The sequence below is a fragment of the Lepidochelys kempii genome, chromosome 10, assembly GCF_965140285.1.
Source record: "Lepidochelys kempii isolate rLepKem1 chromosome 10, rLepKem1.hap1, whole genome shotgun sequence".
NCBI lineage: Eukaryota > Metazoa > Chordata > Testudines > Cheloniidae > Lepidochelys > Lepidochelys kempii.
Window position 1 is genome coordinate 78,109,201 of NC_136389.1, and position 25,043 is coordinate 78,134,243.

General features: G+C 47.2%; 1 protein-coding gene and 1 long non-coding RNA gene across 8 annotated transcripts in view; one reads left to right on the forward strand and one right to left on the reverse strand.

Moving 5' to 3' along the window:
* The first annotated feature begins 1,194 nt into the window (after positions 1–1,194).
* ANKDD1A (ankyrin repeat and death domain containing 1A) overlaps positions 1,195–25,043 on the forward strand; it is a 30,798-nt gene continuing 6,949 nt past the window's right edge. For 6 of the 7 annotated variants that reach the window (XR_012154095.2, XM_073304317.2, XM_073304322.2 and 3 more), the window contains exons 1-11: positions 1,195–1,387; positions 10,694–10,797; positions 12,627–12,725; positions 13,299–13,397; positions 15,526–15,630; positions 17,225–17,323; positions 18,313–18,411; positions 20,938–21,036; positions 21,635–21,733; positions 23,059–23,157; positions 23,923–24,021. Coding sequence is in view for 6 of the 7 variants with exons in the window: in XM_073304317.2 (XP_073160418.1) it covers positions 1,354–1,387; positions 10,694–10,797; positions 12,627–12,725; positions 13,299–13,397; positions 15,526–15,630; positions 17,225–17,323; positions 18,313–18,411; positions 20,938–21,036; positions 21,635–21,733; positions 23,059–23,157; positions 23,923–24,021 (1,035 nt within the window). In the remaining variant the exon portion in view is untranslated. Of the gene's footprint in view, positions 1,388–10,596; positions 10,798–12,626; positions 12,726–13,298; positions 13,398–15,525; positions 15,631–17,224; positions 17,324–18,312; positions 18,412–20,937; positions 21,037–21,634; positions 21,734–23,058; positions 23,158–23,922; positions 24,022–25,043 lie in introns of those variants that run through there. The other variant, XM_073304316.1, reaches the window with a different exon arrangement.
* LOC140895086 (uncharacterized) lies at positions 13,179–24,267 on the reverse strand. Its single transcript, XR_012154096.2, has 3 exons — positions 23,046–24,267; positions 16,813–16,898; positions 13,179–13,430 (listed from the first exon to the last, which is right to left on the reverse strand). It is a non-coding gene; the product is annotated as an uncharacterized LOC140895086 (long non-coding RNA).

Below are 25,043 nucleotides of genomic sequence, written 5' to 3' on the forward strand. Positions count from 1 at the left end.
CAAGCCCCATTGCCGGGGTAGCAGCAGCAGAGCTCCGGCGGTGATTTAAAGGGCCAAGGGCTCTGCTACGGTAGCGGCGGCTGGAGCCCAGGGCCCTTTAAATCGTCCCTGAGCCCCGGGGCTCCCAGCCGCCTCTGCAGCTGGTAGCTCCGGGGGTGATTTAAAGGGCCCGGGTATTTAAAGGCCCCTCCTCTTCCAGCTGAGGGCATGCCCCCTCACTCAGGACTCCGGAGTACCGGTAAGTCCTTTAAGTTACTTTCACCCCTGCCGCCTGGTGAAGACGCACCGTGTAAATGGGAAAGCGCTCTCCCGTCTCAGGAACGACTCCACCTCAACAAGAGGCAGAAACGACGTTGGCGGGGGAGCGTCTCCCACGGGCCTATCGCCGTGTGGACACCACTTTAAGGCGGTGTAACTTATGTCGCTGCGGGGGGTGGTTTTTTCACACCCCGGAGCGACGTAACTTTTTACGCTGGTCGTGTAGACCAGCCCATAGTACATGCCCTTAAATCAAATGCCAATAAGTTCCGGACACAGGGTGACCAGACAATAAGTGTGAAAAATCGGGACCGGGGTGGGGGGTAATCGGAGTCTATATAAGAAAAGGACCCCAAAATCGGCACTGTCCCTATAGAATCGGGACATCCGGTCACCCTATCAGGACCCAGCATTATTCTGTACATTGTAATTATTATGGATGGAAATATTTCCCCTCCCGTTTTCGGTACGGGGAAATCAACGGTTACCAACATTTACCAAAAAGGAAAGGAGTACTTGTGTGGCACCTTAGAGACCAACATTTACCAGTAAAGGCCCAATCTTTCCAGGCGGGCGGCCCAGCTGCCGGCTTGGCTGGGCTGGGCACAGGCCTTGTGGGACAGGGCCACGCTCTCCTGGGGGGGGCCCATTCATTCTAGGCCGCCTGCTTGGGGCTCCTGACTTCTTTGGCTCCTGGAGGGAGGAGGAGAGTGACCCGGGATGGGGCCACTTCCCAGCCACCCTCCGCTGGAGCCCGGCACCCCTGAGCCAGCCGCGTTGGGGGGGGGGGGGGGGGCTCGGCTCCGGAGCGCGGCGCGGGGGCTGATTTTGGGGAGTCTCCCCCGGGTCTGGCCGGGGAGGAGCCCTCAGCCCGGGGGCGGGGAGGGGGGCACGGCTGGAGAGTGTCATTTGACACCATCTTGGCAACAAAGCCGCTGGCGGCTGCCGGGCTCCGCGCAGCGGCGAGCGGCGCCGCATCATGCCGGGGGCTTGAGGGCTCGCCGGGGCTCGGATCCCCTCGGGGCGCCGCCGGGACCCGAGCGATGCCGGGGCGCTGACCGGGGAGCGCAGCCCGGGCGCTCCGGCGGCTGCAGCATGGAGGACGGGCTGGGGTCCGAGGAGGAGACCTGTGAGTGGGACCCGCCGGGCGGCGGGCGGGCGGGCCGGGCTGCGGGGCTGGAGCCGGCCGGGCGGCGGGTGGGCTCGGGGCGGGGGTGGTGGGGCTGGGAAACGGGGCACGGCTCAGTGGAGCGTAGGTGCAGAGACGCACCTGCACACTCCGCGAGCTCACACTCACGTTCACACGCAGACACGCTCAGCCAGAGCACACTCAGGCACACGCAGCAGGCGCACCCAGAGAGACACGCACTCAGCGAGCTCACACACACGTTCACAGAGAGACACACACTCAGCAAGAGCACACACTCATGTTCACACACAGACACACTCAGCAAGAGCACACACACACGTTCACACAGAGACACACACTCAGCAAGAGCACACAGACAGAGACACACACTCAGCAAGAGCACACACTCATGTTCACACACAGACACACTCAGCAAGAGCACACAGACAGAGACACACACTCAACAAGAGCACACACACACGTTCACACAGAGACACACACTCAGCAAGAGCACACAGACAGAGACACACACTCAGCAAGAGCACACACTCATGTTCACACACAGACACACTCAGCAAGAGCACACAGACAGAGACACACACTCAACAAGAGCACACACACACGTTCACACAGAGACACACACTCAGCAAGAGCACACAGACAGAGACACACACTCAGCAAGAGCACACACTCATGTTCACACACAGACACACTCAGCAAGAGCACACAGATAGAGACACACACTCAGCAAGAGCACACACACATTCGTTCACACACAGACACTCAGCAAGCTCACAGAAACACATACATGCCGACACACTCAGCAAGCCCCCACAGATAGAGATGCACACACTCCCGCTCTTATTAATTCACACCGACACTCAGCAAGCTCACACCATCACACTCAGCAAGCTCACAGACACACTCAGCAACAGCACACACTCATGCTCACTCATATTCATTCACGCCCAGACACTCAGCAAGCTCACACAGATACAGAGAGACACACACTGAGCAAGAACACACAATCATATTCACTCACACACAGATACTTAGCAAGCTCACACACTCAGCAAGCTCACAGAGACACACACATGCACACTTAGCAAGCTCACACTCGTATTCACAGAGATTAACTCAGCCAGCTCACACACTCATTCACACACACACTCAGCAAGATCACTCAAAGACACACTCAACTGACACGCACACACACACACACACACACACAGAGGTGAAATCAAATAAAAATGGGGGCGGGGGGGGTGAGAACCCATTGTTATCAGGAAAGGCAAATATTTTTAAAACTACCTTAAAATAAAACCCATTTGGAAGAGGATGGACTCTTTTACTCCTACACAGACTATTGTTAGTCTTTAGGTGGGAAAGGGAACTTTGCCAAAGTTGAGACTATGGAAATTACTTAAGAAACCTGCCCTTTGGGTTTCATTCATACATGAATGAACATGAAAATAAGACCAGGGATTGCTGTGCGAGGGATGCCATTTTTATTATTATGTTCCTGTTTGTCATTAGACTGTAGAAAATGGAAGTGAATTGTCATTATTTGTAAATCCATTATTGGGGGTTTTCTATAGCGCCCATCATCCTAGTATTTGAATGCGTCCCAGGTAAATCAGGTTTGCATGTTGAAGTCCCTAGGGATTTAGGATGTTTTTTACAGAGCAGGAATTTCCCTGCAGTTTCTATTTTTGATGCTCTTTCAGAATGGCTCTTCAAGAGTTCCGGACCAAATTCTGCCCTCAGTTATGTCAGCATAAATCTGCACTATTTCCTTTAGAGTCAAGGGTTTAGCTCTAGATTGACTGTACACTGGGGTGATTTAGGGCAATTGGGCCCACTGGGTGAAATCAGGGAAGTTACTTTTTTAATATTTTATTTTTACAGGAAACGTTAGAAAAACGGGCCCATTCTTATGGGCTTTGTAGAGCACCCTGTAGACACTGAGTGCTCCATGCATTATAAATAACTGTGGCATTCCAAATATTAAAGTAACACTCAGGGTATGGCTGAAAGCCAGAGACAATTAGGAAATTTGGAAGAAATGAAACTCAAATCTTAATTCACCCCATTGTAGCAAGTGGGGATTGCATACATCTTTTATATGGAATTGGGTAGGTTTTGCGATCATTCTCAGTGCATAAACGGTAAGGCAAGTGGGATGTGGACTATAGTTTTAAATTTTCCTCACTCCTATTACTAACATATTAGACTATTGAAACAGAATTTTAAGCACCTAATTTACTTTGCATAATTTCTTTGATTTTCTTACTTTTGCATTTCTCTCAGTTTGGCTACTGAAATGAAACTGGTTAGTTTTCATTTTTATTTATAGTCAGTGTCAGCTTTTGGATCTTAGGTCTCCAGTAAAGCAGGTGATGGTTTGAACTAAAGAAACCTCAGAAAATTCCATTCATACATAGGCTTTGTAAAATCTGGACAGGGATCTTTTCTGTAACGCATCATGCACTTCTATGACGGTAAATTTAATACCAATCATCATCCTATTTTCATCACATACTAATTCATGATCCCTCTAAGCACAGCATGGAGTGATGGTAACACTGCAAGGCTGAAGCAACCAGAATAATTGATCTTCTTTGTGTTCCACTGATTTAAATAGAACAAAGACCGTTATTTTAATACATTTTTGCCCACAAATTTCCTTTGCTGTTTTTCAAAATCTCTTGCCCAATAAGCTTTCTGCAAGTGATACTTTCAAAGCTGGAGGGGGGGAGAAACAAAGGGCCTGTGTCTGTCTGGGTGATGCTTTTGCCGGGGACAGAACTGGAATGGGAGTCTTAGAACTTAGTAAGTAATCTAGCTAGATATGCGTTAGATTATGATTTCTTTAAATGGCCGAGAAAATAAGCTGTGCTGGAGGGAATGGATATTCCTGTCTTTGTGTCTTTTTGTAACTTAAGCTTTTGCTTAGAGGGATTCTCTATGTTTTGAATCTAATTACCCTGTAAGGTGTTTGCCATCCTGATTTTACAGAGGTGATTCTTTTTACTTTTTCTTCTATTAAAATTCTTCTTGTAAGAAACTGAATGTTTTTTTCATTGTTCTTAAGATCCAAGGGTTTGTGTCTGTGATCACCTATGCAAATTGGTGAGGATTTTTATCAAACCTTCCCCAGGAAGGGGGTGCAAGGTTTATGGTGAGGATTTTGGGGGGGGGAAAGACGTTTCCAAATGACTCTTTCCCAATAATAAACCCGGTTAGACGTTTGGTGGTGGCAGTGAAAGTCCAAAGGCAAAACAAATAGTTTGTACCTTGGGAAAGTTTTAAGCTAAGCTGGTAAAAGTAAGCTTAGGAGGTTTTCATGCAGGTCCCCACATCTGTACCCTAGAGTTCAGAGTGGGGAAGGAACCTTGACATATGACGATTGAAGCTAGTGCCCAAACTCCCCTTGTCTTCGGTGGGAGCAGCAGGGCCGTCCCCTCTAGGATACTACTGTTCCCCATTCAGCTTTGTGTTAATCGTGGCTCTGTTGATGGAAAACCTTGGCAAGGTGTTTTGGGAGATGGGGGGCGGAGGGTCGTGGAAAGGGAGGAATGAGCAAAAGGAAAGTTGAAGTTATGTCTCTGCCACTCATGAAGCCTGGCATATGGATTATCAGAATGTATGGCAAAGAGTACACAGTTGATGCTTAATTGGTACTGATATAGATATAGAGAGAGTGCATATATAAACACACACTATGCACCCTCAGCTGATGTAAAACCACAGTGAAGTCAATGGAGCTACATCCATTTACAGCCACTGAGGATTTGGCCCAACAAATCTACCATCATCATCTGCCTTTAAAATCCCCAGCGCTCATCCATGCAGCAGATTTGTCAGGTCGAAACCATCCATCCAGTTCCGCCATCTGCCCTGCTATGCATCTCTTTGGCTTGACGGTCAGTTAGGCAAGATGGGGTGAGAGGGCAAGTTCCTCACACATGGTATCATTCGCCCAGGTTACATCATCCCACCCAAAAGCATAGCTCTGAAGATCCCTAAAAAATGGGTTTTGTCCTGCCCCAAAATAAGCAAAACCAGAAAGCTGAAGTTCTTCATATGCTGATTTGGAACCAATTTCTGATGTGTTTATAGCAGTTTAGCCAGTAGGGCACTGTCTGTCTCGCTCATGTGTGACTTTGGAAATCTCTCAAACTTTACCCTCAAACGCTGTCAGACACGGAGTATTAGTTTGTAACAATGAAACTGGCCAGTTACTGTTTATTTCTTGTATTGCAGTAATGCCCAAAAGCTCCAGTCAGGATCAGGACCCCACTAGTTAGGTGCTGTACAAATGTAACAGACGACATCACCCCTGCCCCCAAAGCGTTTATAATCTAATGTAAGACAAATTGCTTTAATAAATAGATGGGAAGGGATTGAGAGGATGAAGGTAACCCCGTTAATAACATACAGATACACTGGCTAGAGATCTCTTGCTGATTTGTTGCTCTCGGTTTCATTATATAATGGCATGTACATTTCCCCAGACTCTTGGTTTTATTGCATTCATTGTAAGGTGGATCGTAGCTTTCTATGAAAGGCAGTACAGCTATATTAAGCTACATACTCTATTACACACGTAATGGTGACATATGGTAGGTGACGAATACAAATATTGCATAACTGTAGTGTTTGACAAAATAGAATCATAGAATATCAGGGTTGGAAGGGACCTCAGGAGGGACCATCATCTAGTCCAACCCCCTGCTCAAAGCAGGACCGATCCCCTATTAAATCATCACAGCCAGGGCTTTCTCAAGCCTGACCTTAAAAACTTCTAAGGAAGGAGATTCCACCACCTTCCTAGGTAACGCATTCCAGTGTTTCACCACCCTCCTAGTGAAAAAGTTTTTCCTAATATCCAACCTAAACCTCCCCCACTGCAACTTGAGACCATTGCTCCTTGTTCTGTCATCTGCTACCACTGAGAACAGTCTAGAGCCATCCTCTTTGGAACCCCCTTTCAGGTAGTTGAAAGCAGCTATCAAATTCCCCCTCATTCTTCTCTTCTGCAGACTAAACAATCCCAGTTCCCTCAGCCTCTCCTCATAACTCATGTGTTCCAGTCCCCTAATCATTTTTGTTGCCCTCCGCTGGACTCTTTCCAATTTTTCCACATCCTTCTTGTAGTGTGGAGCCCAAAACTGGACACAGTACTCCAGATGAGGCCTCACCAGTGTCGAATAGAGGGGAACAATCACGTCCCTCGATCTGCTGGCAATGCCCCTACTTATACATCCCAAAATGCCATTGGCGTTCTTGGCAACAAGGGCACACTGTTGACTCATATCCAGCTTCTCGTCCACTGTAACCCCTAGGTCCTTTTCTGCAGAACTGCTGCCGAGCCATTCGGTCCCTAGTCTGTAGCGGTGCATTGGATTCTTCCGTCCTAAGTGCAGGACTCTGCACTTGTCCTTGTTGAACCTCATCAGATTTCTTTTGGCCCAATCCTCCAATTTGTCTAGGTCCCTCTGTATCCTATCCCTACCCTCCAGCGTATCTACCTGTCCTCCCAGTTTAGTGTCATCTGCAAACTTGCTGAGGGTGCAATCCACACCATCCTCCAGATCATTTATGAAGATATTGAACAAAACCGGCCCCAGGACCGACCCTTGGGGCACTCCACTTGATACTGGCTGCCAACTAGACATGGAGCCATTGATCACTACCCGTCTGTTCTCTAACCTTTTGTAACTTTTCTGTTATCTCACAGACCACTATAGCCAACTGTTTAATGGACGCCATAAAAGCAGGAGTCCAAGAACTCTCATCCATCCACAGATATAGTGCTGTAAATGACAAGACAAAGAAACTTGCTGGTGTTAAAAGCCAGGGATGAGTTTCTAGGTGACGCCTGAACAAATATTGACTAGAATGAATCATAAATGACATTGTCCATCTGAAACTCTGACATTCCCAACAGCTAAGGAGTATGACTTGAGAGTTAGTTATGGGCAAGGTAGAAATTAGATTTTTCTCTTTCCAAATGTGATGCCCAATTCTTCAAAGCAGGTCATGCCTGAGAAGTCCTAGTACAGAGGTAATCCCATGACAGTCAGTAGGATCGCCCAGGAGAGTAAGGATAATTTACCTGAGTAAGGGCTTCTGGGATCCCCCACTTGTATGTTTATTCTAACTATTGTCTAGGATCCTCCCTTGACCATCACTTCAGGGCTAGCTGTTGGGACCATGCTGGATTGTCTAACATCCTATTATACTTTGGACAATGCCGTTCAGAGACTTAGAAAGGTGATCATTGCTGTCATAGGTAAAGCAAGAACTAGAAATCCCCATTTGCATTTGAAAGCCAGAATGAGGCACATTGTAGGAGCAAAGAGGTATAATTCACAAACCACATAAAGACTCAAGAGTGGGTTAAAATCTGACCATGCTTGATTTGACTAACAGAAATGTCAGAAAAACCAACCTTTCACCAGTTGGTCAACACAGATCTTCCCAAAAATTAAGCTGGACACTGGGTTAGTTACATGGCCCTTGTGCTGTGCAGATGCATCAGAGAATGTCACACTTCCTTGGGTGGATTCTTGAACAGGCAAATACTGGCCTATCACATCCTTCATCTTCCTTTTTTCTTCTTGCTGACATACATGTCCTGAGTCCGCTGTCCATTGTAAGAAGTCAGGGGAAAGTAGGTGGAAAGACAGGGAAGGAAATGGTAACATCACACTAATTGTGGTGGAAAATCTAGTCCCAAATTCAAGGTTAAACCAATTTGGAACAATGGAGATGGAACACATGAAAACTTGAGCCCAGAACATATTCCCCCAGAGAAAAATCCATTGACGAGCCAAAGTTACGTAGAAAAATCTACAGCCTCTAGACCTGGTGTGTTCAGCGGGGGCATGGATTGGCCAGCTGTGGATTGGGCAGGGGCATGACTCTCCTAACCCTTGGTGTATCCTGAGTTCTATGGGGAAATCCCATAGATCAAGAGATCCTTGCAGACTGGGAGGCCCAGACACCCTGAGCCCCACATCCACTGGGGCTTCTTCACTGGTATCTGGTCTAACATCACTGTCCAGGGGGGAGGAGGTACAGAGTGGAAGCTGATACTCATGGCTCCGTCCCATTCCTGCTCAGCCAGCTAGCGGGACTCGAACAGTGCAGAGTTCATGGAAGGGGGGTTTTGAGGGGAGGCTGCTGTACAATAGATTTGAGGTGGATTCCTTGTCCATCAATGTCAGAGGGGATAATCTGGCCTCTGACGAGGAAGTTCAGGAGGCAACATCTGCATCTGAAGTGAAAAAAGCGGCCCCCAGAAATCTGTAATCCCGAATGGCAGAAGGATGGCAAGGGTGGGCCGTTGAGACCATCACTCTATACTAAGGATTCTCACTTTAAAATTAAGGGGCAAAAGTAGAGCAGTGCAGAGCAGCCAAGATGGATCCACAATCTGCTGAAACAGGTTTAGTGTCTGAATTAATAACTTGTCAGAGGAATTCCCCTGGAAGAGCAGCGGCACAGACAGAATGTGATCCATGAAAAAATCCCTCTGCAAAATGGCCAGACATGTTTCCTCCTTACAAATCCAGCTGTAGAGCCTCTCTGTCAAACATGCTGGAAAGATGCAGAGTCCAGAACTGGGGTTTGATCTCATTAGTTAGCAGGAAGGTTTATTCAACAAAGCAGGGAACTGGTGTGATGTGTTAACCCAGTGCCCCATCTGAAAAGTAAAGCCATTTAACTCGCTCCTACCGCTGCAGGATTAGTGCAGTTATTCTTAGCAGAAGTGATGTTCACAATAACCATAGTCTATTAACGTATTTAAAAACTAGTCCCTGCCACCCATGCTGGGAGATACTTAAGGAACCTCACTATACTATGCAACGCTGCTGACTCATGTTCGCCCTAAAGCAGTTACTGCTTAATTAAGACAAGGGGCCAGATTCTTATTAACACTAAGGCCCCTTTACTTTGCTCTGGCCATATAAAGAGGCCTTAAAGTGAGCATAGCTGTAATTTACACTCACTTTAAGACCCCTTGACAGCAGTGTAAAGGACCCTAGGTGTCAATAAAAACCAGGCTCTTCCTATTTTAATTACATATGAAAACCTCATTCAAAGAACATCAAGGTTGCAAAGTCAAGCACTCAGAGGTTAGGATACGCCAGTATTAAGGTTGCCCATGCAACCTTAATTCAGCCCCTACATGTGCATATGATACAATCTTTAACTACATCATTACATGCAAAGGCACATCCCTGACACCAAAGTGACCCCCTGCCAAATTCCAAACCCCTGCTCCAAAGCATGGAGGCGCTAGATGTTCTCAGTCAAATGATTGTAAGAATTTTTTGAACATGGGCAAAACACTGTATTTTTGCCCCCAATCTCATTCTCAGAGCAGCTGTACTGTTCTTGCTGAAACTTTCCCCAATATATTTCAGCTTAAACACTTAAAAGTTTGGCAAAGTTCTAAGCAATTAGAAACAGGGTCTTTTAATGGGAAGTGTCGGACAACCTTCCTGTAACAGAGAGAAAAGGAAGCGTGGGGTTATAGCGGATATATGGGACTGGGGATGAAGAGGGGAGGAGGCTTATTTCCATCTCCGCCGCTGACCTGCTGAGGTGACCTTGGGTAAATCACATGAGCTTTCTGTGCCTCAGTTTCCTCAGCAGCAAAATGAAGGTAGTAAGACAATTACAGAGGGACGGAACAAATACCAGCAGAGGGAGAGTAAGATAGGGATGTGTAGGAAAGAGAGAAAGGATGTGTTTGCAGCTGAGGTTTGCAAAGAACGGGAGAGTCAAGAAGACAGAGAGGTGGAGGTGACGTGTTCTTCATGGCAGGAACTGCAGAGGAGAAGGCCCTTGCGCCTACAGGGAGGAGACTGTGTGGAGGGACAGAGGAGGCCAGTGCTGAATGACAGCGGGAGCGAAAGGGCCACGGGGAGACAAGATAGGCAAGAGCAAGTCCATGAGGCAGGTTTGGAAACCAGGAAGGCAATTTCAGTCTGGCTCCTGAAATGGATGAGAAGCCGGTGGAGCTGGAAGAGGACTGGGGTGACGCAGTCATGCTCCTGTACGTGTGGGAATGCAGGGAGCAGCATTGTACACACTGAAGTCTGGAGGGCTGGGACTTTAGCAGGCAATAGAGGAGGTAGAAGCCTAGCCAGTGAATTATCCTTCCTAAAGCCCATTTATGATGCATGAGTGAGATGCAGGAAACATTCAACAGGAACGGCGATTACTTCTTGCTTCTGCTCAGCACCACCACTTACCGTTCTGCCTGTCTTGTCTTTTCTCGTGCTTCAGTGCTTCATTCAGAAAAAGAATTCCACAATGCAGCAAAGCGGAACGACATAGCCAGGATGCAAGAGCTCATCAGGACAAGGGTTAACGTCAAAGCCAAAAACAATGTAGGTGCCTTTTGCTTTCTAGCTGCAGAGGGGACCCTCAGAGCTGCAGCCAGCAGAAAGCGTTAGCATCCAAACTGTGTCTCCAGACATAAAAGAAACGTTACTCTCCTCATTAGTTGCTCCTCTGGGCAAAGCGTAAAAGCATCGACCCAGGGCCAAGTAGTCAGTGGTAGAGCACATTCTTCACCGCATTGAAATCCAGGGAGTTGCACCCTGTATCAAAGTTGCTGCCCCAATGCAACCCCTCCTGGCTGGATGCGGCATTGCAGCATCTTTGCCTCAGTTTCCCCCCACTGTCCTTTGGCCTACTGCAGCCATAGCAGCGTCCTAGCTCTCCGGCCACAGCACTTTGCCACAGAGTCCTTCACCGAAGTCCAACAAATGTAAACAGAACCAAATCTTTAGCCCAGCTGGGGTTAGCTGACAGCCATCTTGTCACAGACGTGCCGCTGCTGTTCTGTGCTGGCCATCTGTCTAGCCACAGGCTTCTGGGCCTTGGTCAACCCCATGGGCTCAGGGGCTGGCACACTCCTCCCCTCACTCAAGAGTTCAGGCAGGCTACAGCTCCTCAGGGCCCCTGGCCCCAGTCAGGCTTCCGGCTCCCTCGCTGGAGTAGCCTGTCTGCTCCTCTCAGCCTTCCTTCGGGCTGCTTCCCAGAGAGAGGAAACACTCCACTCCCCCTCACTTCACATCTCGGTCTTCCCCCTGGCAACTGGGCTCACCCAGTTTTTCATGGGCAGGGGAAACAGTTCCCCTCTCACCCAGCTGGCCTTTATCTCTAATTAGTTCTGGCCCATTCTCCTGGTTAATTGGCCTCTCGGGCCCATGTTCACCCTTTCATGTATGGCGCAAACACCCCATGGCCTAAAAGGATTTGAAAGCTGTAAACACTGTGGAATGAGAGGAGTTGATTAGGGTGATTTTGAGGGGACGTAACTAAAAATGACGTTGAGTCTCAGGATGTTTACTAATAGTGAGGGTCATGTCAGTCTCCCTGGGTGATGACGCACAGAGTATGTTGCAGCTACAAAGACAGGCATTGATCCCACACTCAGAACTCCCCCTGTACTGATCAGCAGAGCCGTGGGAAATTGGGGTGCACAAGGAATTCAGACTTGGGGCCATACTTGAAGATTTGTTCCATCCATCCCTTTATCCAGGTGCCGCCATAGCTCTCCTGAGCGCAGAATCTGAGCAGCTTGTTCTTTGGATGGTACCACTCCTTTTATGGGCTGGCTTTTCCAAGAACAATGTGTTTGCAATATGTGTCCAGTCCCCTATTCCAGAGCAGGTCCTTGCGCGAGAACCCATTGTACTTACTCACTGGATGGGGCGCTTCATGAACAAATGGGTCCCTCCCAAGTATTTACAGAAGTGCTTTGGAAAATTATCCCTGAAGGCCATTGGTTGAGATTGTCCCTCCCTTTGTTTCCCTTCGGAGAGATCTCATGCATTTACCGTCAGTCCTACTTGCTTCCAACTCACTCTGGTTTTTAAAAGAAAGTGTGTTTCCCCACAATATAGAGCTATATGGCCCAAAGACCCTAGTGGCTCAATCCTACAGTCCTTGCATTGCAGTGGGAGCTTTGCCTGCATTTAGATTCCGGGGTCTGGCCCTGAACCTGCAAAATCCAGGGTGTCCACTTGCCCTTCGTCCTCTGTTTCATTGCAGTACCTTATGGTGCAAGCTGCAGAGTGGTGCGTGAATACGCACTGTGGGTGACATCCTGGCCCCACGGAGGCAATAGGAGTTTTGCCATTGACTCTGCTGCACTGGGATTTCACGCTGTGCTTGTATCCACCTTCACTTTCCCTTTCCTCCTTTCCAGACAGACAGGACTGCCCTGCACTGGGCCGCTGGAGCTGGGAACGAGCAAGCCGTGCGACTGCTGCTGGAGCTCGAAGTCCCGGTGGACGACAAAGACAGTGTATGAATGTGACTCTCCTTTGTAGCCTGTCTGCAGGGGTTGGGGGTGGGGATTTCTCCTAAATTTAATGTAGTGCTGGTAGAAGGCAAGGGACCCACATCAGCCAAGCTTCCTTCTGACTGTCTCAAAACACTAGGGGTGAGAAGGTCATTCAGGGTCAATGAAATCCTTCACCTCTCTGCTGAGGCTGTGAACCAGGCTGCAAGGGAGGACTAGCTGGATGGGTGGTTTGTGGGACTCATCCGCTCGGTAACGAATGGAGCCCAGCAAACCAAGCCAGCAGATGGGAACAACTTTCTGCCAGTGGGTATGAGATGGTAGCCTCGACAAAAGGCTGCTTAGCGGTCGCTGATGCAGCTCGCACCCAGAGCCGGGGTCCTGGTGATGAGACAGGAAGCTGGGCCAGAAAACGGGGAAACACTGAAACATTTTATTTATTTATTTTTTATCTCCATTCAAATTTCCTTTGACATCTGGAAGAATGACGACCCGCTGCAATGTCGGGGGGAGCGGGCGGCGCAGGGAAGGGCGAGTGCAGGAGAGGTGGAAATGGCTCTGTTTCCTTTGACACAGTTCGGAATGAACGCACTTCTCCTCTCTGCTTGGTTTGGCCATCTGCGCATTCTTCAGATCCTCGTGAACGCCGGTGCCAAGATCAGCTGTGTCAACAAGGTGAGGCAGCTTCCTCATGCACCCTGATATCAGCTATTCATTGCCAGTAGGTGACAGGGAGAGAGAGAGGAGAGAGGTAATTTCAAACTAGTCTTCTGTGTGTAATTACAGTGGGGAAAACCTGGGAGTGCTGAGAAAGCAGGAACCAGGAAATGACTAGGAAACCTGATCTTTGTAAGCACTGCGGGGCTGTCTACATTGAGGACCCTGTTGCAGGGGTTGCTTTTGAGCTTCCGCACAGAGCATGATAGTTGTACCCGTACCAGTGTCTTCTGGAGCTTCTGTCTCATAGTTCTAATGCCATTAGTCCTCCTCTTACATGATTCCATGGCTGTCTGGGGGTGTGTGGATCTTATCATTCATTTCTGTAATATTATAAGAAGAATATACCCATGGGCTTAAATTGAGCTATAGCCCTTCCTCCTTGCCATGGGCAATAAACTCCTCCAGATCTCTCAGCAGTCAAATATGTGTAGCAAACCCAGGGGAATATGACGGTCCGTATTCTGTGCTGTATCACTGCTTTTGAGAGACGTGATTGGGTGTCGTATCGCGACTTCACATTCCCCCACACCCAGACTCATGCCATCTGTATACATGACATTCCTGCTGAAGGAAGGTCACTTCCCAGAGGAGTGTTATAAAATTAATTCTTGTTACATTATGTCACAGTTATGGTGTTTGCACAGTCTGGCTGCTCTGGTGATGAGGGTGTGACACGCAGGAGCATCTGTAAGAGGTTGATGGTTAAAGGTTATTACCTCCCGTGACATGGCAGGGGCAGCAGCCAGCGATTCCAATAGCTGCTGTTCCCTCTGTGATATCTGACATTCGACTCCATCCTCTCTGAAGAGGATCTGGCCTGGAGAGTGGACTTTTTAGCCAAGCTGCAGGGAATTTTGGGGATTCAACCTAAATGAGTTGAAGTGGCCTTCCCAGTTTGGAGCTGTTCTAATCTCTGCTGGAAACCTTTGAAACCGGCATGTCTGTGTGTTGGGAACTTGTATTTTTATGAGAGAGGTCCACAAGCCAGTACACCCACCCTGCACAACAGAGAACACGAACCTTTCACTAACAATGAAATCAGAAGACTTGAGCCATTTTTATGGCAACTATACAAAACAACTAGAGATAGACAGTGAGTTTATTATCGTGATGGGACAGCTTCTTTGTGATTGTACATTTTTTGCCCAGTCTATGATAAACACATGCTGTAAACCCCCCTGACTGTGTAATGCAGGGAAAGATTTACATGGCATTAGGAAGAAACATTGCAACACTCACTACTATTATCAGCTGCTTTAGTCCCTCTCATCAGCTGTTGGTATTCTGTACTAATTTTAGAGAGGAGATACGGTATAATGGTTGGAGTGGGGGAGTAGCTGTCCAGGTTCTGTTCTTGACTCTGACTCAGTGTATGGCTGGGTAAATTACTTCATCTCTTCGCATCTAGGTTCATCTGTAAAATGGCTACAATAATTTTTGCTGCAAAGCTGTATACGGCTTTATCAGCTCAGGTTTGTATGGCACTTTGAAAGCGTAAAATGGAAGGTGCTATAGAAACGGACAATATTACAGTTGAACCTCAGAGTTACAAACACCTGGAGAATGGAGATTGTTCGTAACTCTGAAATGTTCGTAACGCTGAACAAAACATTATGGTCGTTCTTTCAAAAGTTTACAACGGAACAGTGACTTAATACAGCTTTGAAGCTTTACTATGCAGAAGAAACATGCTGCTTTCCCTTTACTTTTTTAGTAGTTTATGTTTAACACAGCACTGTACTGTATTTGCCTTTTATTTTATTTTTTGGTCTCTCCTGCTGCCTGATTGTGTACCTCTGGTTCCAAATGAGGTGCGTGGTTGACTAGTCAGCTCGTAACTCTGGGGTTCATAACTCTGAGGTCCTACTGTATTAATAAATAAGCAGTAGATGTGTTTAAAAATCAACCTCAGGTGGGCCAGAGCACGTCTGTTCATAGGAGCAGTGAGCAGCCATCTGCAGCCCATTCTGACCGAGCTGCTAGGTGGTGCCACCCAGGTTTTCTAACAGGAACAAGCTGTTAAAAAAAATCAAGCAATTCAGTTGTCGATTCAGTAAAGAAGTGTGGTTTCCTCCCTCTGCAGAACGGCAGGAACCTGCTGCACTGTGCAGCTCAGAGAGGGCACATCAGTGTGATGGAGTTCATCATGGAGGACCTGGAGGACGTGCATGTGGATAAGACAGACAAGGTAGCAAGATGCTGGACCACTTCCAGTTTCATAGGGCCTGATCTTGCTCCATTGACATTAATGGGAACATTCCCATGGACTTCAACAGGAGCAGGATTAAGTCCTCAGGGCCAGATTTTGCACTCAGATGCACACAGAGGGCAAATCTGGGTTGTGGCTTTAAGAACATAGCAGGGCTGACTCCTCATTCACACCCAGATTCTTGATACCTTTACTGATGTTAAATAACACCTCACTCTAACAATACTGCATGCCTATGAAAGTCAATGACGCCACTCATGGAGTAAGGTGCTAGACAACATGGGCAAGGGAAGCAGTGTAGCCTAGCACACAGGACACTTGACTGTTACTGAGGAGATCAGGGTTCAATTCCCAGACCTGCCACCGGTTTGTTGGGTGACCCTGGGCAAGTCACTTCCCTCTCTGAGCCTCAGTTTCCTCATCTGTAAAATGAGGATAATGATACTGACCTCATTTGTGAAGTGCTTTGAGATGTATGGATGAAAAGTGCTAGGTAGGAGCTGGGGATTATTAATATTACAGGTATCACACTTCAACCTCTGGTTCTCAAGCAAAGGCCTGCAGCAGGAGGTGAATCTTATATCCCACCAGGGCTTTGGAGCTATGCTCTGGCTCTGCTCCAGCTCCAGGCAAAAACCTGCAGCTCCACTGCTCTGGAGCTGCTCCGCGCTCCAGCTCCTGGCTCCGCTCCAAAGCCCTGAATCCCACCTCAACGGTGATTTGACTCTGGCTCCAATCAGTAGAGAATTCTACAGCTAACACTCTCTCTCCCATGCTAGTCCCTTGGAGTTTCAATCCAGGTTCCATTAATTGAAGCCTGCTTCCCTAACATAGCTGATGCAGTGGGGCATGGGTAATAGTTTCCTTTTCTTATTACTGTATCTCCCACAGGTCTTTTACTGATTGATTGCTGCCGACGTGTTCAAGGTGCAGGCCTTTTTTTCAATCTGTTAATAAAGAAAGCACTTGCATTCACAAGGCACAACTCCAGCACCACATCCTGCCCTCCTGCACACAGACCCCTCACTGATGTCAATAGCAACCCTTTCTTTCCTTACCACACAGTTCCTGTAGTGATCCATTCGCTTTGCTGCTCAGAAAAAGTGGGTTGAACATGCAAATTACCTTTAGCTGAAACCTTTATTAAAATAAATGACTCACCAGATAATTGATGCTGCAGATCATTTTCCTTTTCTCGTTTTTAAACTGTAGTTTCCTTGTGATAAGCCTTTTACTTTCCCCTCTTCCTGTGAAATAAATATTGAGATTAACTTGCCCTTTTATTGTGCCAGATGAAACCAAAGTACACCAAAATGTTCATACCCGGGCGTGGTTCAGATCAGCTTGTTTCTATAGGATCACCTCCAAATTTAAAACAAAAAATGTTTTGATACTGGTGATTTATATTATCACCTTTAAGTTACAGCACTAATAACTAGGGGTTGAAATACAACCAGCCTGCCAGGATATGAGTATTCACAGAGACATTATTTTTGGGCCTTTAGCAAAAATCATGGTGTTTGTGCTTTCCCAGTTTTCCACATTTCTCCTTTCTTTTTTCTTTTACCTAAAGATGGACAAGACGGCGTTTCATCTGGCTGCAGAGCATGGGAGGTTAGAAGTGGTGGAGTTCCTGATTGGGTCAGGTTGTAGTCACAGTGTTAAAGACAAGGTATGGAAAGCAAAAGCCATTGGACAGGGCCAGAGAAATGTAACCAGGGACTAGATGGCTCGAGGGACTGTTAATGGGATACGGAGCTGGGTGGCTGGCTGAAATCTAGCGCAGGTGGGTTGTGAGCATAAGCTCATCAGCTAGTCGCACAGTCGTCTGCAGTGTCTGTGCCAAGGAAATTTCCGCCCAGCTGTTTGCAGTCCAAGTACACCACGGTAGTGGTGTAGTGGGGCAAGGACAGGGGTGACACGCTTCCCTGAGCTTTCTGGATGTCATAACTCTAAGGTACATTGTGATGAAGTTGCAACCTGACTCTACCAGAAAAAGCCGTCCCATTGGCCTGTCTGCAGGTAGATGGTAGGTCCCTAGTGGGGAGAAGGACACAGTGGGATTTCTATGCTTGGGCCCAGACTGAGAAGAATGACAGATGAAAGGATCATCTGTTCAGTCACCTAGATCAAGGAATGTACATACTCCTATGATTTGCTGAACATTAGGGGCACTCCTATATTATGGTTATGGGAGATGTCTCAGTAACTAGACAGATAAAGGAGACAGAAGACATTTGCCCCATTCAGAGAAGGTCCACGAGACCAATGCACCATCGCTCATGAGGGTGAAATCTGAGGCATTACTGACACTACAGTGATAACAAGATTCTGCTGCAATGGGGGACTGATACGTGTTCCGTAACAGTAATAATTCACATCACCTAGGATATAAATTTGGGAATCTGGGAGAAGCATATTATTGTTACAAAGTAATGTTCTATGTATATTAAGAGACTCCTAGACCTCCCTTTGATGCACTAAAGCATTTTCATCAGAATTGGATAGTTTTTTTTCTTAAATGATGATTAGTAGATAAGAGAATGACTACAGGAATTGCGGTCAGACGAAATCACCCTAAATATTGGTTTGCAGAGAGTTGCTTTGTCTGGGTACTTGATCATGTAGTTTATTTACACACAAAGCAATGTTTATTTGCAGGAAAAGAACACAGCCCTACATTTGGCTGCTAAAAATGGGCACCCCACAGTGCTGCAGAAGATTGTGGAAATTGGACTGAGCCTAGAAGAAAAGAACATGGTGAGTGCAAAACAAACCAGACCAGAGCCTCCCTTTCATCCTTAGAGGTGATCTCCCACGCCTGCTGATTTAACCAACTCTACTGGCCAGGACTGATGGGGACTGTAATGAGGTTAACCGGGGCTTGTCTCTCTCTGGGGCGGCGGGGACCCCCACTGCCTCATTAAGTTTGGGAGGAGGTCTAGCAGGGAATTAGTCTGGCCAAAGGAGTCTTCCTCCACGGCCTCTGTGAGGGCAGAAACAACACAGTTAGTTGGCAGCCCAGGTCCTAGGTCAGGGCGGGGCAATCGTGAGTCAGGTGCTCAGGCCCTCTGGCTGGGGCTGGGCAAGAACAGTATATAACCAAGGAGGCAAGGTCCTAGGTCAGGGCAATGGTAAATCAGGTGCTCAGGCCCTCAGGCAGGGGCTGGGCAAGAACAGTTTATCCACAGCGAGCCCAGGCCCTGGGTCCAAAGGCCTGGGAGAGGGGGAGATGGCCACCCGCGAGTTAGGGTGGCAGGGGGGATGCAGGCCCTCCCATTCCACTGCATCCCAGCCCGGGGCCCTAGCAGCAGCAGAAGACCGGCTGTGTCAGTGGGGATCCTGGCCGCAACACACTGACATGGGTTCAGGCAGTGCTGCAGCCAGACTGCTGCCCCCGGTCTACTTCCAGAGTCTCCCTCTTGAGGGACCTGGGTCGGGTGGTGTCCTCGGGGGTTCCAGCACCACGGGTTCCTCAGGATCGCTGGTGCAGGGCAGGCTTGGCCACTCCTCCAGGTAGCTGGCCTAGGGCAGGCTTGGCCAGCCCTTGTGTCTGCCATAGGGTACCTGGGGCTTCCCAACCGGGAGAGAGCCTGGAGGCGTCTGGTCTCCCCTGCGGCTGCTCTCTCAGTGAGCTCTGGGGTTGGGTCTTTATACTTCTTCTGCCACGCCTGACCCTCTAGGGGGTGAGCTCAGAATTCCCAGGCTCCGCCCACGCCGGTGTCTGGAGGGGCTGGTCACTCTCTGGGGCAGCGGAGACCCACACCGCCTCACTACAGGGACTGTATCTCGAACAAGTTTATGTAGCTATCTGGTTTTATTTAAAATGCACTGATCCAAAGTGCTGGGCATGTGTACAGAATATCGGTGAAAGACAAAATACCTGTTGGACCAACAGCCAAGACCAAAATCCCTCATTGTGACGCTTGTTTATCTTCTCACCCCTGCACGTTCGGGATGCCTAAGCAGCTAATGAATTATGTTTTAAAATAAATCTTGCTGAAACAATGTTGACTTAGTCACTGAACAAATCACCCTTCTATCTGAGATCTTTCTCTCTACAGACGAACATCGAAAGTGTCTGTGATTGGAACATAGTTAAGGCTTTCTGGTTTTTTTCTGGTTTATGCATTTCATTTTGGGTGTTTATTTTCTTAGCAATTTTTTATTTTTATGTAATGTCCAGAAATCGGGAGATTCAGGGATTTCTCTTTGAATATACAGTAATATATAGTGTAATGAGTAATCTCTTTGTGATGTTCCCTAGTGCAACAACAGTACTGGTTCAAACAGCACTACATTAAAGCACATTAGGGAACCTTTAGTGCACACCAGCAGGGTCTACATGGACCAATTAATGTGCAACACATTAACGTGCTTCAGAAATCATGCTCCCGTAGTCTGCATTATTGCTCCATGTAGACAAGCCCTTAGATACATGGAAGCATTTCTGCTGTTTATTGGACAAACAAACAAAAAAAAATCAGTATTGGGGATATTTTGTCAGTTAAAACCTAAAATCAGAAGACCTAAACATAGTTAATACCCTGGATAGCAAATACTGGCTCAGTAAAGTCCTTAGCAATTGCAGGGCACAGTACTAGTTAAGTTTATCAGCATTCCCCTTATACCCTATTTAACGCTCTCTTTGCGGAGTAAATAAGATTCTGGTAAGGTGACATTTGATACTCCCTGGGAGTACATGTTTTAATTATTTTATTATAGTGTGTTCTTGTTGATGCACAAAAACATCTTTAGATCACATTAAGATTGTGACCTTGTTTAATCAAAGCTAGTAAATTACAGGGTTAGGCATGGAGTCCTTTTCAAACTGACTCTTTTGTACCTAGGTAGAATTGCACTAGCTAATACGTGTGGGTAAAATCACTTTGCTTACAGACCCGGGGGCAGATGGATTAAAGAACAGTGTATTAGATATGACTGATCAGAACATTCAGAGTCCCATGCTACACGCAAAACGGCCACTGCAGTCAGTATGGAGCGAGGATGTCACTGTATTGTTAGCATGTGTGTGTTAATTTCCTTCCTTTTTCTAACTGTAGTCTGGAGGGAGAATGAATCCCTGGTCCTTAGAACCATGATTTTAACACATCAGGGGTTCGGAAGACAAGTTGCCAAAGAAGCCCAAGTTAATGAGTGGATTCTCCCGCCCCACAGCTGTGGCTTGTCCTTCCCTATGAAACAGAGAGTAACACTTGCTTTATTAGAGGCTCTAACAGCCTAAGCTAGCATGCCCATGTCAAGCTTGTTCTGCTGTGTTTCCAGGATGGTCTGACTGCTCTGCACTTGGCTGTGGAGGGAGGCCACTACGACTGCGTGAAACTCCTCTTGGAAGCTGGTTGTGACATTAATGCCCAAACCCAGGTGAGCAGGAACGGTCTGAAGATGATTTTGTCTCTGAGCACCTCACGTTCGTGCTACCTGTAGCAACCATGTGGCTGGCACAGCCTTTCACACGAGGTCAGCAATGCACACACAGGGCTAATCTCCATTCACCTTCCGGAATGCTACTTCTGTTAATAAAGTATCGGTGCAGGTGGAAAAGCCATTTGCCAAAAGGCGAGGCGAAACTCATCTGAATTTTGTATCTTAGAGAAGATTCCCTCTAAATGGGTCAGTCCTGCATTCCTTGTACCTCCAAAACTCCTGATTTCACTGCAGGGCATGGGCAATCAAGGCCATTCAACCAAATCGTTGCATTCCCATGTGAAAGTGGCTATGGCTTTGGTTGTGGAGCTAGCCAGTTGAAATCTATCATCCTAGTATTGTCGCATCCTTAACTGTGTGCACTGATTTCCTCCCTTGCTCCACAGTGGAAGGAATGCAGGGAGAACTCTTGGGGTGGCCTCTAAAACAACAGGGATCACTGGGAAGCAGAACGAACAGAGGCCCCGCTGGAAATACGTCCTTTGGCTTGATAAAAGGTCCCAACTAATATCAGCTGTGTTGCTGTCTTTCTCAGAAAGCGATGACCTGCCTTCATTATGCAGCACTCCATGGCTATGAAGACATGGCCAGGATCCTTGTTGATGCAGGAATCTACATAGATGCAGTTAATCATGTAAGTCACATTAAATGGCTTTAAGCATTGATGAACAGATAGAGCCAAATTCCAGCTTTCTTTTCTTGGTAAAAAAAAATACGAGGCTCAATTCAACACTGCAAAAGTATGTATTGCTACGAGCCTGTATTGTGGCTAATCACAGCACTCCATACAGCCAAGGCAAGATCTGCGTCGGGGAAAACGTGTCCTCTGATTCTGGGCCCTGCCTGAGAATGCCCCTGGGCAGCTCAGTTATGGAGTGCTTACCATACGGAGGGTCCCTTCATGTCGCGGGGCCAGAATTGGGTAGAAAACTGCTGCTCCCTCAGGCCACCCTGAGTCTGCATGCACCTGTGTGTAGACTATCACCAGCCATTGTCAAGAGAGCTGGTTCCAAGAAAGCAGAGTTGAGTTGCTAGTTGACAACAGTAGCTGCAAGCTTGTTCCCACTGACTTCAGCGGGAAGGCGGCTAAACCTAGCCGTAAATCATTCCCTTGCAGAACCTGGAACAATCCCGGCTGCAGTTTATACATTAAGCCAAAGGCTGCATGAATGGAAGTTAAGTTTCAGAAGTAGCCATTGTGTTCCAGCCAAGATGCCCTTGCTGTTAGGAACCAGGATGTAGGCTGACTGGCCTAGTGGGCAGAGCAGGCATCCAGGTCAGAGAATGGAAGCGGGGGTAAGAGCCAGAGTCAACTGCCAAGTCCCAGAGCTAGGGGGTTGAGCCAGAGTCAGGACCAGTAATCAAAGATAAGGATCGGAGCTGGGGTCGGATACTAAATGCCAGAGCCAAGGGTGGAGCCAGAAGTCAGAACACGGGGGCAGAGCCAGGATTGGTAGCCAGTGGTCAGGAACAAGGTGAAAGGGCAGGAACTGGAGAGTGGCACGGATCAGACACGGAGCAGGAGCAAGGCGGGAGCGAGGAGCTGGTCAGGAGCAGGGCTGGATCAGAATTGCAGGAGGCAGGCAAGAGCAGGGGCCAACGTGGAGGCAGCAGCAGGAAGTCTGCACAGCTGCTCAGACAGCCCACGTGGCTCACTTCCTGGCTTAGGTAGCGGGTATGAGCCAATCAGGCAGCTGCAGGCCTTGGGGGCTCCGATAGACCGTCCTGTGGTGATTGACTTTCCAGGTTTAACAAGATGGTGCTTTGCTCATCTCCGTTGGTGCTGACAAGTTAGCGTCAGCAAGCCATGGCCCCCATAGCCCCAGGATGCAGACCTGCATCCTTGGATCCTTACATTCCCCCCCTACAAGCAGACTCCAGGACCCCAAGCTGTGTGTGAGCTAGAGACCCCAATGTCTTTTCCCCCTCATATGCAAATAATGCACCTTTTTCCCACAGCAACATGCATCAGCCATGCACATTGCAGTGCTGCAGAACTTCCCAGCCATTGTTAAACTCCTCATCGACGCAGAGTGCAACTTGGACATCCCGGATGAAGTAAGGCTCGGAACCCTTCCATCTCTGAGACGTGAACCACATTCACCGAGGTTTTAAATCAGCCAGTTCTGAGCAGGAGTGGGGAAAAGAACAACACTTTTAAATGTGGAAAACGTGGAAGTTCAGGTCCTGAAACATGAAAACAGCTGAATTGTTCACATTTTCCAAGCAAATGCAGGGCCTGGCCCTGCAAGTGCTCTCTGTGCATGGGATTCCTATTGAGTTCCTTGGGTGATCGAGACACAAAGTTTGCCAATTCAGCCCCTCACCTCTGAGCTGTACACAAAGAGAATTTCAGCACAGAAGGATATTTTGAGACAGTTAAGAATGTCTGAAAATGGGGGGTAAGGTTGGATTTGGTAACACAAAAAGATCTTTATCACCCAGCATTTGATTTTAGTTATTATTCATTCTACTCTTGCAGTTATCTCAATGCACGCTTGCTTGCTCCATGCCTGCATCAAATTGCCACATTATTTTGTTTGGTTTCTTTTAAATTTCCTGGGATTTTCCAGAAGTCCTTCAGTATGAAAAAAAATCACTACAGGGGTATTCATATTGACCTGTGGCCTTACGTGCCATAGAATGTTGATGGGAGAATTACATGGACGTTGAATGGGCATGAGAGAGTACGGAACATGCTCCTCTGTTCACACTTAGCCTTGTCTCCCAGTACTGTTTTAAATGGCCATGTTTCTTCCCACCGTTCCTGGCCAGCATTTCCTCCCAGGTATTTCATCTTGCTTCTGCTTTCTTTTTACACAGAGGCAGCAGACACCACTCCATATTGCTGCAGAACACGGGAGACAAGACATAGCTGAGATGATTCTCATAGCAGGAGTTAACTTGAAGTTAATTGATAAGGTAAACATCCTTAGGGATGGGGTAGATGCGTGGGGATTGGGAGGAAAGCCATGTTTTGTTTGATCTCAGCCCATGAGTAAAACTGACAGTGTTCTTAACATACTAACATTTTCACGGCGTAAACAGTTAAAATAATGCTTTTTGAGGAGAGAGCAGAGGGTGTTGAATTTTTGAAGGGGATGTGAATGAGTCTTAGAAAAGTACAGGGTAGTTCATGCTTTGCTATGCAAAGTTCTCAGACCCAACTCCTGCTCCTGCCACATATCTTCACTTATACTAACTGAACAATGTTCTTCTGTAACAATCATAAATAACAAAGTATTGGGATTATAGTGCAAAGAAACATTTTAATGGGTAAAAAAAATAAAAGATCCAGTGTGTGTAGATCTGAAATACCCAGCATTCAGTGCTCTGCTTGCTGGGGAGAAAAAAGAAACCCCAGAACTCCAATTAACTAAAAGAATTTTAAGACGATCTGGCAAATTCTGTTCTTTGTTCTGAGAGTGTAGCTGGACATATTTGCATGTGTAGGAAGAAAACTCAAGAGCATTCAGCCACAGGTTAATATCAGAGCTACAATTCGCTATAAAGTTAAACAACAGCAGGTTTTATAAACAAAAACCAAATCCAGTGACTTAGCCTTAGGTACAGAACCGAAATAACTGTCTGTTGTTGCCACCATCTGGCAGCTCTTGGAACTAGAGCAGTGGTGCTCAACCTTTCCAGACTACTGTACCCCTTTCAGGAGTCTGATTTGTCTTGGGAACCTCCAAATTTAAAAACTACTTGCTTACAAAACCAGACATAAAAATACAAAAGTGTCACAGCAAACCATGACTGAAACATTGCTGGTGTTCTCATTTTTACCATATAATTATAAAATAAATCAATTGGAATATAAATATTGTACTTACTTTTCAGTATATCGTACATAGAGCCGTGTAAACAAGTCATTGTCTGTATGAAATGTTAGTTTGTACTGACTTCGCTAGTGCTTTTTAAGTAGCCTGTTGTAAAACTAG